The sequence below is a fragment of the Lentinula edodes genome, assembly GCF_021015755.1.
Source record: "Lentinula edodes strain Le(Bin) 0899 ss11 chromosome Unknown C8R40scaffold_53, whole genome shotgun sequence".
NCBI lineage: Eukaryota > Fungi > Basidiomycota > Agaricomycetes > Agaricales > Omphalotaceae > Lentinula > Lentinula edodes.
In genome coordinates this window covers 207,877-218,825 of record NW_025764359.1, presented here as the reverse complement: position 1 = coordinate 218,825, position 10,949 = coordinate 207,877, and the positions used below count along the sequence as shown (strand labels likewise).

The following is a 10,949-nucleotide window of genomic DNA, read 5'->3' as shown; positions in this document are numbered from 1 at the left end:
ATCATAGCATTGCCTAGTACGACCTCCTCAACACAATGTTACCGTATGGCTTTCTTCAAAGCCGCACAAATTGCAGCAGCTAATCTGGATCAGACATGGGCCCGCACGGGCCCTTTCGGTACAGTATAAAGACTCGCTCCTTTCCACGGGTTTGAAGCAACCCACCTCTAAACCACACACCCAACATCGAAATCTTCATTGAAACCCACAAGCCATGTACGCTGTGAGTATTCATCTCCCGAGCGAACGTCAATGCGCGCTCATACACGAATAGACCGAAACGATCATCCTTGTCAACAGTGCTTGCGGCTCGCAAGATTGCAGCTGCTCGTCCACGTTAGTTTCATTCTTGTTGGCAGTTTCATACGCATGCTGACAAAATATTCTTATTAGTTGTGGATGCAAGGACAACGAATGCAACTGCAAGAAGTAAAGCACGATGGTGACTATCATCAAGCTCATCGTTATGCAGCTGGTTACACGTACAATAAGGATCACTGGTGGTGTCTCTTGTTCAATAGCACAATTGTGTGCATATGCTTTCCGAATCAGTACCATAAGCAATGGAATTTTTTTTTGATTTGACTGCGGCCTGCGCTCAATGGACATTGTCAGGGTATAAATCTGAGTTCCTCCGTAGAAAGTTTATTCAGTTTTCAGATCATAGAGGTAATTATAAACATCCCTAACATTCACCAATATAACTTAGAGTTTTACAACATCCTCTACAATTACACATCTATCGCCAATATATACTGCATGGCACATCCAACTATAGACTTTGCGCAGAACAGAGCGCTAGTTCTCAACCGGCAGTGAAGCTGCGGTAGCCTGTGGTAGGTGTGGTGCAGGCCGGTGATATGTAGCGTCGTTTATCGGTCGTCAACGTTTCCTCCTATATGATACCACAGCCTGGGAGTCTGGGACCACTGTGCAGCACGGTCAAAGCGATGGCTATGCACATATCGAGGCAAACGAAAGATCGATGAAGCTATTGTACACAAAGATCGGAACCTATACTTGAGAACAACAGAACGACGCTTACCATGTGAAACCCACACCTTCAACTAAAAAGAAGCAAGGTTGTATCGAAAGATTAATCGAAATTTGCGAGTCCAGCCGCTTCGAGATCCGGCATTTTAATGTTTCGAAGGAGGGGATCAAGCGAAGCAAGTTCCTCTTTGATGCCAGTACGAGCAAATTGATCTAACTCTTTGAGTAGAATCGATGTTAATTTCTAAGCAAGACGCAAACTTCAATAAACAGTGTACATTGCAATCAACAACAAGCGCACCTTGAATTTATTGTCAATCTTCAGTACCAGCTCTCCTAAACTGGACGACCAAGCAGGAAGAGGTCCTGCACCGAAACTAAACCCTCCAGTTGCTGGTAAACCTCCATTAGCTATACTCCATAAGCTACCACTTGCGCGTAATTCGTCTGGCGGATTTGGATTTGGATATGAATGTTGGGACAGACTTGGACTCAGAGTACCAGAGAAAGCGGATTGAGGTCCGTCGGCGAACAGGTACGATACGCCGGGATGCGGTATAAGAAGGCCCAAAGGACCCATCATATGCTGGGAAGAATGGGGAATCGGAGATGGGCCAATGAGCTTTGCGATTTTATGATACACTTCAGAGACAATATCAAGCAGTGTAAGCAGTGTTTGGTGATAATCTAACGGGAATGGCTGCAGAAAGGTTAGGTACTCTGATATCCTACAGCCATAATGGAACGTACTGTATGAGGGTTGACTAGATAAGACTCTGTGGAATCTGTGTATGATCCGGAATATTCGCTCATTACGCCCGGTCGCTTTCCTCCAAGCTTTCCTCGAAATAATCTCCTGGGCTGACGCTTTATAACGATTGAGAAAATGCAAAAGTAAAGGAAAGAAAATCAGACCATCTTGGGCTTTTCAGTATCCTCCTTTGCTTGATCATACTCGAGCAGAGTGTTCAGCAGTCCTCGCAGAAAGTCTTGAGGCTGCGGCACGTCCAGCAAATTGGCAAGCGACATTCCGAGGATAAGAAATCGCGTCGTTCTGGCCCAGTAATCAATACCAAACATCTCACCGCCGGGAGTCTTTCAGATACACACCGTTTCTTCATTTCTACGTTGTTAAATACCCGATCCAAGTCTGTCCGTGATATGTATATAGTATGAAACCAGTGACTCCGTCTGTAAACCAGCAAAAATAAGAGCAAAACTAAAACAGTTTCAATAACATACCCTTCATGGATATTCCGAATATATGTCAATGTCAGAATCCTTTTCTGGACGAGATCTCGAAGATATTCGTCGGAAGTACCTATTGCAGGCGTCGTTGTTCCCAAGGACTCGGCATGCAACGACTGCGCATCCCATTCCTTCGCCATAGGGGTCGAGGAAACGGGAGTAGGGGCGCCTGCTGGACCAGTGTACGCCGCGGCAGCAGAACTGGAAACCGTCAATGGCTGTGCACTTGGTTGTGGCGCTGAACTGTTGGGAGGAGATTTGAAGGAGGAAAGGAGATTTTGCGCAGAGGATTTCCGACGCATCCCGGGTCGATGTTGTTCTCCAGAAAAGGACATTTTTACGATGAAAAGTTTGGTGCTGAATCTGCTGATAGTGATGGGAAATCCGAACCAGGGCTAGTAGTTTCGCCGATGGTCACGTGTCTGTAAATTCGTCCCGCACAGCGCACGTCTCTTCTCTAGATCTACTTTTCTCCACTTTTCCTACCATGGCCGAAATCACTACCATAGCCCAGCAGTTTGTCCAATTTTACTACTCGACTTTCGACTCAGATCGCTCCAATCTGTCTTCCCTCTATGTCAATCAAGCTTTTCCATTGTATTTCAGCGCGATCTCTGACCATCTTACAATTTAACAGCGACCAGGTTCCATGCTGACATGGGAAGGGACACCAATACAGAGCGCGGCTTCGATCATCGAGAAATTGACCGTGAGTCTTGTTACAATACCTTTTGGAATTCTGTTGAATCTCCCATCTAGAGCCTACCGTTCTCGAAGGTACAACACAAGGTGGAGACTCTCGATGCCCAACCATCGTCCCCCACTACACCCAGCATAATTGTTGCAGTCACTGGATTACTCCAGGTGCGTTCTTATACTTCCTTGTATACAGCATCGTTGCTGATCAATAGCTATTTTTCTAGGTCGATGATAGCCCCAACCCACTGCAATTCAGTCAGACGTTCCATCTCATTCCAGATGGCGGCAGCTATTATGTGTCAGTATTTCGTGCTTCTCTTGCCATTAATTCTCATTGTTATTTTTGACAGTCAAAACGACATCTTCCGTCTAAATTATGGCGCTTAATTTTTTTGCTCTCTACATCTTAATCAACACTGGTGTGTGAACGAAAACTACTTGGTCAAGGCCGCAGGTTCTCTTGAATAGAAACACTGTGTATTATTCTATGTGCTACGACAATTCACGGCAAGTTTGCCTTATTTGGAAGTCGTTTTAACTCATGAACTTCGCAATCCTCATCGGGGTTCCATCCGCTACACTTGGAGATCTTGCGCTACTTTTGATCGCGGCCTGATATCGCATGTAAATTCTTCCGGATGACTAGAAGGACATTGGGCGAACACTATGGTTGGCATGATATGAACATTCGAGTTTTCAGGAACTTGGGACCAACCTGATCAAATGGGGAGTATATTTAGGTTCCTCTCCAGATGTAAGCGGTCCAATGTCGAAGAGAGCCAATATAGTAACTATTGAGATGAAGACGGTGTCATCTGCCAGTAACTGACCTGGACACACCCTGATGATAGATGTCGAACGAACAGAACGTTACCAAAATCATCCACCCACCTTCTTCCATATCCAAACGCAAATTTCCTTGGATCAGGATTCATCTTGTTTCCATCATAGGCTGGATCTGACAAAGATTGATCTACTTGGTATTCCTGCTGGTGATAACGCTCAGGAAGGAATTCGAAGGGGGATGGATACAGTTCGGCATCGTGCAGGACAGCCCTATCCTTTAGCGTTAGATGGCATACTAATAGTACAGTAGTCTCGTGCTTTCCTTACCAGCTGTTTGCTATGACTACAGATTTCTTGGGAATCCTCCAACCACGATATTCGTCGTCGGAAGTAGGGTTGAGGTTATGAGGAATCGCAATTGGGGTGACAGGATTCAGTCTGTAGACTTCTTTGAGAATGCTCTCAACGTATGGTAGGCCTAGTCGATCCTTGAATGCCGGACGTCGTCCAGAGCCAATAACACGGTCAATCTCCGCCTGTGCTTTTCGCTGCTTGGTTGGGTTGACGGCCATCGCCAGCATGAACGATGAGAGCACCGAGACTGACTGAACGACCAGCTTCTCGTTAAGAATATGTTTACTACCTGGGGCACCAGGCCTTGAGGACTCACAGTATCTGCACCAGCTAAAGATAGAAATGAGAGTGAAGTCAAATCTTAATGTGCCAACCGAATGCGACCGTTGATACCTGTGTAAAAGACGAAAGAGGCCCATTTGAAAATAGCAGTGTCCTCCTCTGTCGGATTTTCCTTCCGCTCGATCAAGCTTGCAGTGAAAGATGGTAAAGCATTTCCAGCCGCCTGCCATCATCAATTCTTCCGTTCCAGAAGATTGAGACCGAGATTCCAACGTACAATCTGTTCTTTTACTTGCTGATAAGGTCGGTTCAAAGCGTTTTGCAACGTTTGCTTAAATATTTTTGCCTTCTTTTTGAAAGGTACTCCAGTCCAATCGGGAATATACCGCACTTCCAAGGTTGCAAACTAGAAAGTTAGTATCATCGCGGAGGTTATAGATAAGAAGCTCACAGAAAGAGAAAAAATCGACCAGAAAGTTTCCGGGCACCATTAGCACGGAAATGTCATCATCTACCTGTTTGGCCATTCGAATAAAGTAATCGTCGTCACCTTCGACGATATGCCCATGGGATATTTCGAACACCAGACTCGCGATGTATCTTGAAGTAAAGAGAGCATCAGTAACGATACATAGATAGATAGATGTAAGATGTCCACACGCATCAATCTTACTTCCGAATATGGGCACGAAATGCTGTGGGTGTTTCCGTTAATCCTCTCACTAGGATTTGAATCTTTTGCTCTTGCAATGGTCGCCATTCCTCTACCCTTCTAGGGATCAACACTTCTGAAAACAGGCGACGGAAGGTCCGATGACGAGGACCATTCGAAATGAAGGCGGGACTATCTCCGTAACCAACTCTGGTAATTTCATGTCTACTGTACATATCGTCTACCGTCCAGGGACACACTCACAATTCGCCTGCCATGACCGTCGATGGACGGTCAGAGTACAATGCGCTTCGACGCTCCAGAAGGTCGTAAATAGATCGAGCAGAATTGAGGATGATGATTGATTGTCCTAGAGCAGATAAGTGAATAACATCACCTATCAACGCATGAACGAGGTCGATACGAATGAAGGAAAACAACGAGAAATTCCACTACCAAAGCGCTTGCTCCATTGGCAATACGTGAGCCAAGGCCTTTCCGAGGGGAGGCTCAATGCATTCCCTATCAGAGGGTATCCCTTGGGCCCGGGAGGCAGCGGTAGACGATGGGCTCGGTTTCTGACAACGATGACCACCAAAAGCAAAAAAAAGAAAAAGCCTGCCCCAAAGACAATCTTGTGGATAAGGTACGCTTCTTCATAGAATGACTGAGGCATAGTCAACGACATTATCCAGACACCAAAAAATCCGCCAGTTTTTATAACAGTGGCACTCCTATATCCGGACTAGGCCCCATTCTCAAGCTTTCTTGATTCACGTCAACGCAGGAGACGAAAACGAATAGAGCTCCTAATCCTGTTCGAAGAAACTTACTTTCTCAAACAGACTAGAGCCTAAGCAAACAGAACCGACTGTGCATTTCAATACAGATACACTGAAAGTAAGGTGATAATAATGTATAGATTCACGTCCTGAGAGATGAGTTGTGCCAAAGAAGCCCGATTTGATGCTGGAGATGGTGTTGAAGTTGGATTTGATGCTGGATTTGATGCTGTAGACCCATTACACTCCGCAAGACCCATCTGAACAAGCTTGTTCGCAGCCGTGATGTAGTAGTAGTCACCTGTTGAGTCTGTAAAAAGCGGGTCTCGGAACACTTCGATCGTAAACTTACCGTAGACGATACCAGTCAAAAAATTATTCGCGGGCCAATTGACTGTCCCGTTCGATAATAGACTCTGCCAGGAGGGATTCCACGCTAAAGAAGTGACATTTTGCAAAATCTCATGTTCCGAGTTAGAGGTGCAGTCACCGACGACCGTGAAACAAATATACCTGAATGGCAGCATTTGTCCAATTTGCAGCATTAGTTGGGTCTACTTGAGCAAGAAGAAGTAGCCCATTGGCAGCGACAGTTGCAGCGGATGAGTCTGCTGGGCGAGGAGGAGGATCCAGTGGAGCATTGAAATCCCTACGAAGATATGGTTTAATTTGAGTAAGAGTGTATGCACAGATAACAGAGATCGGTGTACCAAGGCACATTTCCATCAGATGGGATGTTGTCCAAGAAATAGTTTGCGGCACGTTGAGCCGTACTAAGAAAGTCTGGGTTTTTTGTATGGTTATACACTGGAAAGGACGGTCTCTATATGATTGGGTAAACAAGGAAGGTCTCAAAATTCACTGTTTGCAAAACCATATAAAGCCCATGCTTGGCCTCTACTCCAGGTGCTATCGAGCTTTATAGTCATCGTGCAAGCTCGAAAGCATTAAATAGTCATACCTGGAATCAGAATATCCTTGTGAAGTTCTTTTACGGATGACATCTCCGGTAGTTGAATTGTACTCTACAACATGCCAAGTTGATCCTGAACGATTCGGAGGTCAATGGGCGTAGAAAAATGCACAATCTCGAGTGCCCACCATCTTCGCGAAAATGATTGATCATAGTCGTGTTGGCATGTGCGTTGGCAATGTTGATCAGCGTTTGGTTCCCAGTGAGCGCATAAGATGCCCAAAGGACTTCTAGGTTCATCATGTTATCGATGATGACAGTGAAATCGGTGGGGTCCGATGTATCCCAACTTCGTGTACAACCGACAACAGGGTTGAATCTTGCGGCAAGATCTGCAGCGAATAAATTAATAGCTTGTATAGCGGTCTCGTTTTGTGAATCGCTATGAGAAACTCAGCGTCAAGAAGAGCCTCAGCAGATTTTAAGGACACACATCAAAAGTTCTTCGGCAAACGGAAAACTGACGAATCCTACATCGTGTTGCAGATTCGTGTTGTTAGTTTCCAGCGGAATTAGTCCCGTGCTCGTAGATCGACCCAGCTCCAGCCAATCAGCAATTCCCAAAGCGTTCGCGTCGGTCGCCCCGCATAGAGTTTTGCGGGTGTTCAATGCGTATAAGGAGGCGGGGAAGAAGCCAGACGTCCAAGTGTCAGGTATAAAGTCTAGCCAAGTTCCAGGATTGCTGACATTCCATGTGTTGGTGTATTGAGGATACTGGATTGGTGAAGGTAGAGAGTTCGACGTATTGGCTATTTTCTGTGGTATGAGAGGAGAGAAAAGCTCGTCTGGAAGAGTGGAAGAGGCGGTGGCAGTGTTCCAGTATAAGAAAAGGAACAGCTGAAAAACGAAGAACAACATCTCGAAACGACGATGGAGGTAAGAAACAAAAAAGCCTCACGTCGGGTTATAACCTCCGGTCCGATCTAATTAAGTGCAGACGAAAGGTCTTGTTCGTCGTGGCATCAGGTCGAGAACATTTGCGGCTATTGAATTATGGACCAAAGGTCAACACATGTTACAGCAAAGACATGACATTTCCCGCTGTATATATCGGACGGATATGCACCATTTTGGGTGGTACAACATACAGCTACCTGAGTGTATTTGCTGATTTGTTTTCGTACGAAAGCAGAGCAGCGCAGCATGTACATGAAGTATTATTGCAAACTTGCAATGCAAGGCGCAGCAAGTGATTAGTGGCAGTGCAACGTGATTTGACGCGCAGGTGAGGCGGCGGGGCACGCAACCTTAATTCTTCCTTTCTTTACCTTACGACTGTAATTTTGGACCACCTCGATTTCACTCGAAATGTCTACAGGTCCAGCGGGATTGGGCTCAGAGATTGTTACTATTGTCAACAAGCTTCAGGATGTCTTCAACGCTGTCGGCACCTCAACAGCTTCAATAGACTTGCCTCAGATATGTGTTTTGGGAAGTCAGAGTAGTGGTAAAAGTAGTGTTCTAGAGGTGTGTCTGCTTCCTTTCTGTTTGATCTTTTGAGAGAGACTGACTGCCTTTTAGAATATCGTCGGAAGAGATTTCCTGCCTCGTGGAACCGGTATCGTGACACGACGGCCACTGGCAAGTCCTTTTGGTGTTTCTAGACGCTAGACAGCATGTAATTGTTGCTTTGCAGGTCTTGCAACTGATACATAGACCTTCAACAGCACATCAGAATGGTGGTCGTGCGTATTCTTCGTACTAGCGCGAGTAGTCACTGATGTACTTTCGTTTCTTCAGCACCAGAATTGGGGAAAGACGGAGACGCTGCGGCCAACGCAGATGAGTGGGGTGAATTCTTACATCTACCTGGCCAAAAATTCTACGACTTTCACAAGATTCGGGATGAGATTGTTCGTGACACTGAAGCGAAGACTGGCCGCAACGCAGGAATCTCCCCTCAACCCATCAACTTACGTATATACTCACCCAAAGTTCTCACTTTAACTTTGGTCGACCTTCCTGGTCTGACGAAGGTGCCTGTCGGAGACCAGCCAAAGGATATCGAGAAACAGATTCGTGATATGCTCATGAAGTACATCTCGAAACCTGCGTGTATTATCTTGGCAGTATCGCCGGCAAATGTTGATCTGGCCAATTCGGATGGTTTGAAGATGGCTAGAGATGTAGACCCTGAAGGAAATAGGACCATCGGTGTATTGACGAAAATCGATTTGATGTAAGTGCCAATATTGGTTTTGAGATTTCCGAAGTTCTGAAAACACATTTCCACAGGGACACTGGCACAGATGTCGTTGACATCCTTGCCGGTCGTGTCATCCCTCTCCGTATGGGTTATGTACCAGTGGTCAATCGAGGTCAACGTGACATTGACTCTTCCAAATCCATCGCACTTGCGCTTGAAGCTGAACGCGACTTCTTTGAAAACCATCCGTCTTACAAAGGAAAAGCACAGTATTGCGGTACTCCATTCCTGACTCGTAAACTTAACATGGTACGCAGCTTGATTCACCTGCGGGTGCTATCTCATTCAAATATCTATAAAGATCCTTATGCACCACATTCGCGCCACTCTCCCCGACATTAAAGCCAGAATTTCCTCCCAGCTGCAGAAATACAATGCCGAACTTATGCAGCTTGGAGGGCCTATGGCTGAGCATAACTCTGGCAATGTCGTCCTATCTGTCATTACGGAGTTCACCAATGAATTCCGGACAGTCCTTGATGGTAGCACAAACGACTTATCTGTAAATGAACTTTCAGGAGGTGCACGTATCAGTTTCGTTTTCCACGAACTGTTCAACAACGGTATCAAGAATATCGATCCCTTCGACCAAGTGAAAGACGGAGACATCCGAATTCTGCTGTATAACTCATCTGTACGTTACCTTGCTCCCTACTCATCCAAATTTCATTCAGCTCGCACCTTAGGGCTCCACCCCAGCGCTTTTTGTCGGCACAGCAGCTTTCGAGGTCATCGTGAAGCAACAAATCAAGCGGCTAGAAGAACCTAGTTTGAAGTGTTGTCAGCTCGTATATGACGAGCTCATCCGTATCCTTGGCCAATTGTTAACCAAAATTGTGAGTAGATACTCTGTATACTAAAGGCACAGTATTGACGGTATGTCTTTTGAACAGCAAGCGTTCAAGAGATACCCTGCTCTGCGCGAACGATTCAATGCGGTTGTTGTGGGCTTCTTGAAGAACTGTATGACCCCGACGACGAAACTAGTGTCCGATATGGTCTCGTAAGTGGTCGGAACATATATCGTCAAATATCCGCTGAAATTGATCTAGTATGCAAGCATGTTATGTGAACACTACACATCCCGATTTCATCAACGGACACAAGGTATCTAGGACTTGACATACGGACAGATAAATGCTGACGTTATTAACTTTAGGCTATGGCCATTGTCAATGACCGGCTGAATGCTGCCAAACCCCCACCTCCCCAATCCGACGCCAAGACAGGCAAACTTGCTCCTGGTGTCATCAACAACAACAAGGATCTTGATGTTGAAGCAAAGAAAGACGAAACAGGCTTTTTCGGGTCTTTCTTCACCAGTAGCGGAAGGAACAGCCGAGCGGGAACAGCCAAGAAGACGGGTGGAACCAGCACACCCTCTACCATGGAGGCGCCCCCGCCAGTTATTAAACCTCAGGCAGCTTTGAGCGAGAGAGAAACAATGGAAACGGAAGTTATCAGTGCGTTGTCTATTCATGCTCACTTTCCACAAGTATTGAAACATCTTGAATTCATCCAGAGCTTTTGATCCATTCGTACTTCAACATTGTCAAGCGCGAGATGATTGACATGGTGCCTAAGGCGATTACTCTTACTCTCGTCAATCATGCGAAGGAGACCTTGCAGAAAGAGCTTCTACAAGAGCTATATAAGCAGGAGGTGTTGGAAGATCTGCTCAAGGAGAGCGAGTACGTCGTTAACAGGAGAAAAGAAGTTATCAGTATGGTCCAGGCGTTGAATAAGGCGGAAGAGTACGTCCATCTTCGTCTCAATTTTCGTCATTGATTGTTAACATTACTGCTGTAGGATTGTTGCAGGTGTCTGAAGCTTTCTTTTTTACCCTTTGATTTTTGACGCTCCTTGGAATTTTCTTTTCTCCTACATATGGTCTATACCTTGCAATCCGTGCATGCACTCTTATTACACTATCCTACGCCTGTTTTTTTCACCTTCGCCAAATACACCACACCG

General features: G+C 45.7%; 5 protein-coding genes across 5 annotated transcripts; 2 read left to right on the top strand and 3 right to left on the bottom strand.

The window, feature by feature from the left end:
• Positions 1–1,096: 1,096 nt before the first annotated feature.
• C8R40DRAFT_1059108 (uncharacterized protein) lies at positions 1,097–2,576 on the bottom strand (the record flags this gene model as incomplete). The annotated part of the gene is made up of 7 exons (XM_046225242.1): positions 1,097–1,237; positions 1,295–1,418; positions 1,476–1,693; positions 1,744–1,854; positions 1,909–2,047; positions 2,104–2,184; positions 2,236–2,576. The coding sequence occupies 7 exons, from the start codon at positions 2,574–2,576 to the stop codon at positions 1,097–1,099; spliced, it is 1,155 nt and encodes a 384-aa protein (XP_046080724.1).
• A 152-nt stretch (positions 2,577–2,728) lies between these two features.
• On the top strand, positions 2,729–3,327 carry C8R40DRAFT_1163488 (nuclear transport factor 2; the record flags this gene model as incomplete). The annotated part of the gene is made up of 5 exons (XM_046230379.1): positions 2,729–2,818; positions 2,879–2,950; positions 3,001–3,105; positions 3,165–3,238; positions 3,291–3,327. 5 exons carry the CDS (start codon positions 2,729–2,731, stop codon positions 3,325–3,327), a joined length of 378 nt encoding a protein of 125 aa, XP_046080723.1.
• Positions 3,328–3,636: 309 nt separating this feature from the next.
• C8R40DRAFT_1059083 (cytochrome P450) lies at positions 3,637–5,690 on the bottom strand (the record flags this gene model as incomplete). The annotated part of the gene is made up of 11 exons (XM_046225239.1): positions 3,637–3,781; positions 3,832–3,875; positions 3,918–3,996; positions 4,054–4,331; positions 4,397–4,410; positions 4,474–4,585; positions 4,640–4,752; positions 4,814–4,962; positions 5,036–5,224; positions 5,279–5,411; positions 5,468–5,690. The coding sequence occupies 11 exons, from the start codon at positions 5,688–5,690 to the stop codon at positions 3,637–3,639; spliced, it is 1,479 nt and encodes a 492-aa protein (XP_046080722.1).
• A 123-nt stretch (positions 5,691–5,813) lies between these two features.
• Positions 5,814–7,971, bottom strand: C8R40DRAFT_1130133 (glycoside hydrolase family 88 protein). The gene is made up of 8 exons (XM_046229154.1): positions 7,203–7,971; positions 6,898–7,151; positions 6,758–6,842; positions 6,659–6,705; positions 6,507–6,603; positions 6,310–6,445; positions 6,149–6,257; positions 5,814–6,097 (listed from the first exon to the last, which is right to left on the bottom strand). The coding sequence occupies exons 1-8, from the start codon at positions 7,625–7,627 to the stop codon at positions 5,895–5,897; spliced, it is 1,356 nt and encodes a 451-aa protein (XP_046080721.1). The 5' UTR covers positions 7,628–7,971; the 3' UTR covers positions 5,814–5,894.
• A 106-nt stretch (positions 7,972–8,077) lies between these two features.
• Positions 8,078–10,803, top strand: C8R40DRAFT_1163485 (VpsA protein; the record flags this gene model as incomplete). Its single annotated transcript, XM_046230378.1, has 12 exons — positions 8,078–8,236; positions 8,291–8,350; positions 8,406–8,454; positions 8,510–8,948; positions 9,005–9,224; positions 9,277–9,609; positions 9,662–9,811; positions 9,869–9,978; positions 10,028–10,082; positions 10,135–10,438; positions 10,498–10,729; positions 10,785–10,803. The coding sequence occupies 12 exons, from the start codon at positions 8,078–8,080 to the stop codon at positions 10,801–10,803; spliced, it is 2,130 nt and encodes a 709-aa protein (XP_046080720.1).
• Positions 10,804–10,949: the final 146 nt, after the last annotated feature.

Excerpts from the sequence above, each read along its gene's own strand:
- C8R40DRAFT_1130133 (XM_046229154.1), bottom strand. The coding sequence starts at position 7,627 with ATGTTGTTCTTCGTTTTTCAGCTGTTCCTTTTCTTATACTGGAACACT. Across the intron at positions 7,152-7,202 it reads TTTGCCGAAGAACTTTTGAT|CGATTCACAAAACGAGACCG; the intron begins GTGTGTCCTTAA and ends AGTTTCTCATAG. Across the intron at positions 6,446-6,506 it reads TCTGATGGAAATGTGCCTTG|GGATTTCAATGCTCCACTGG; the intron begins GTACACCGATCT and ends ATATCTTCGTAG.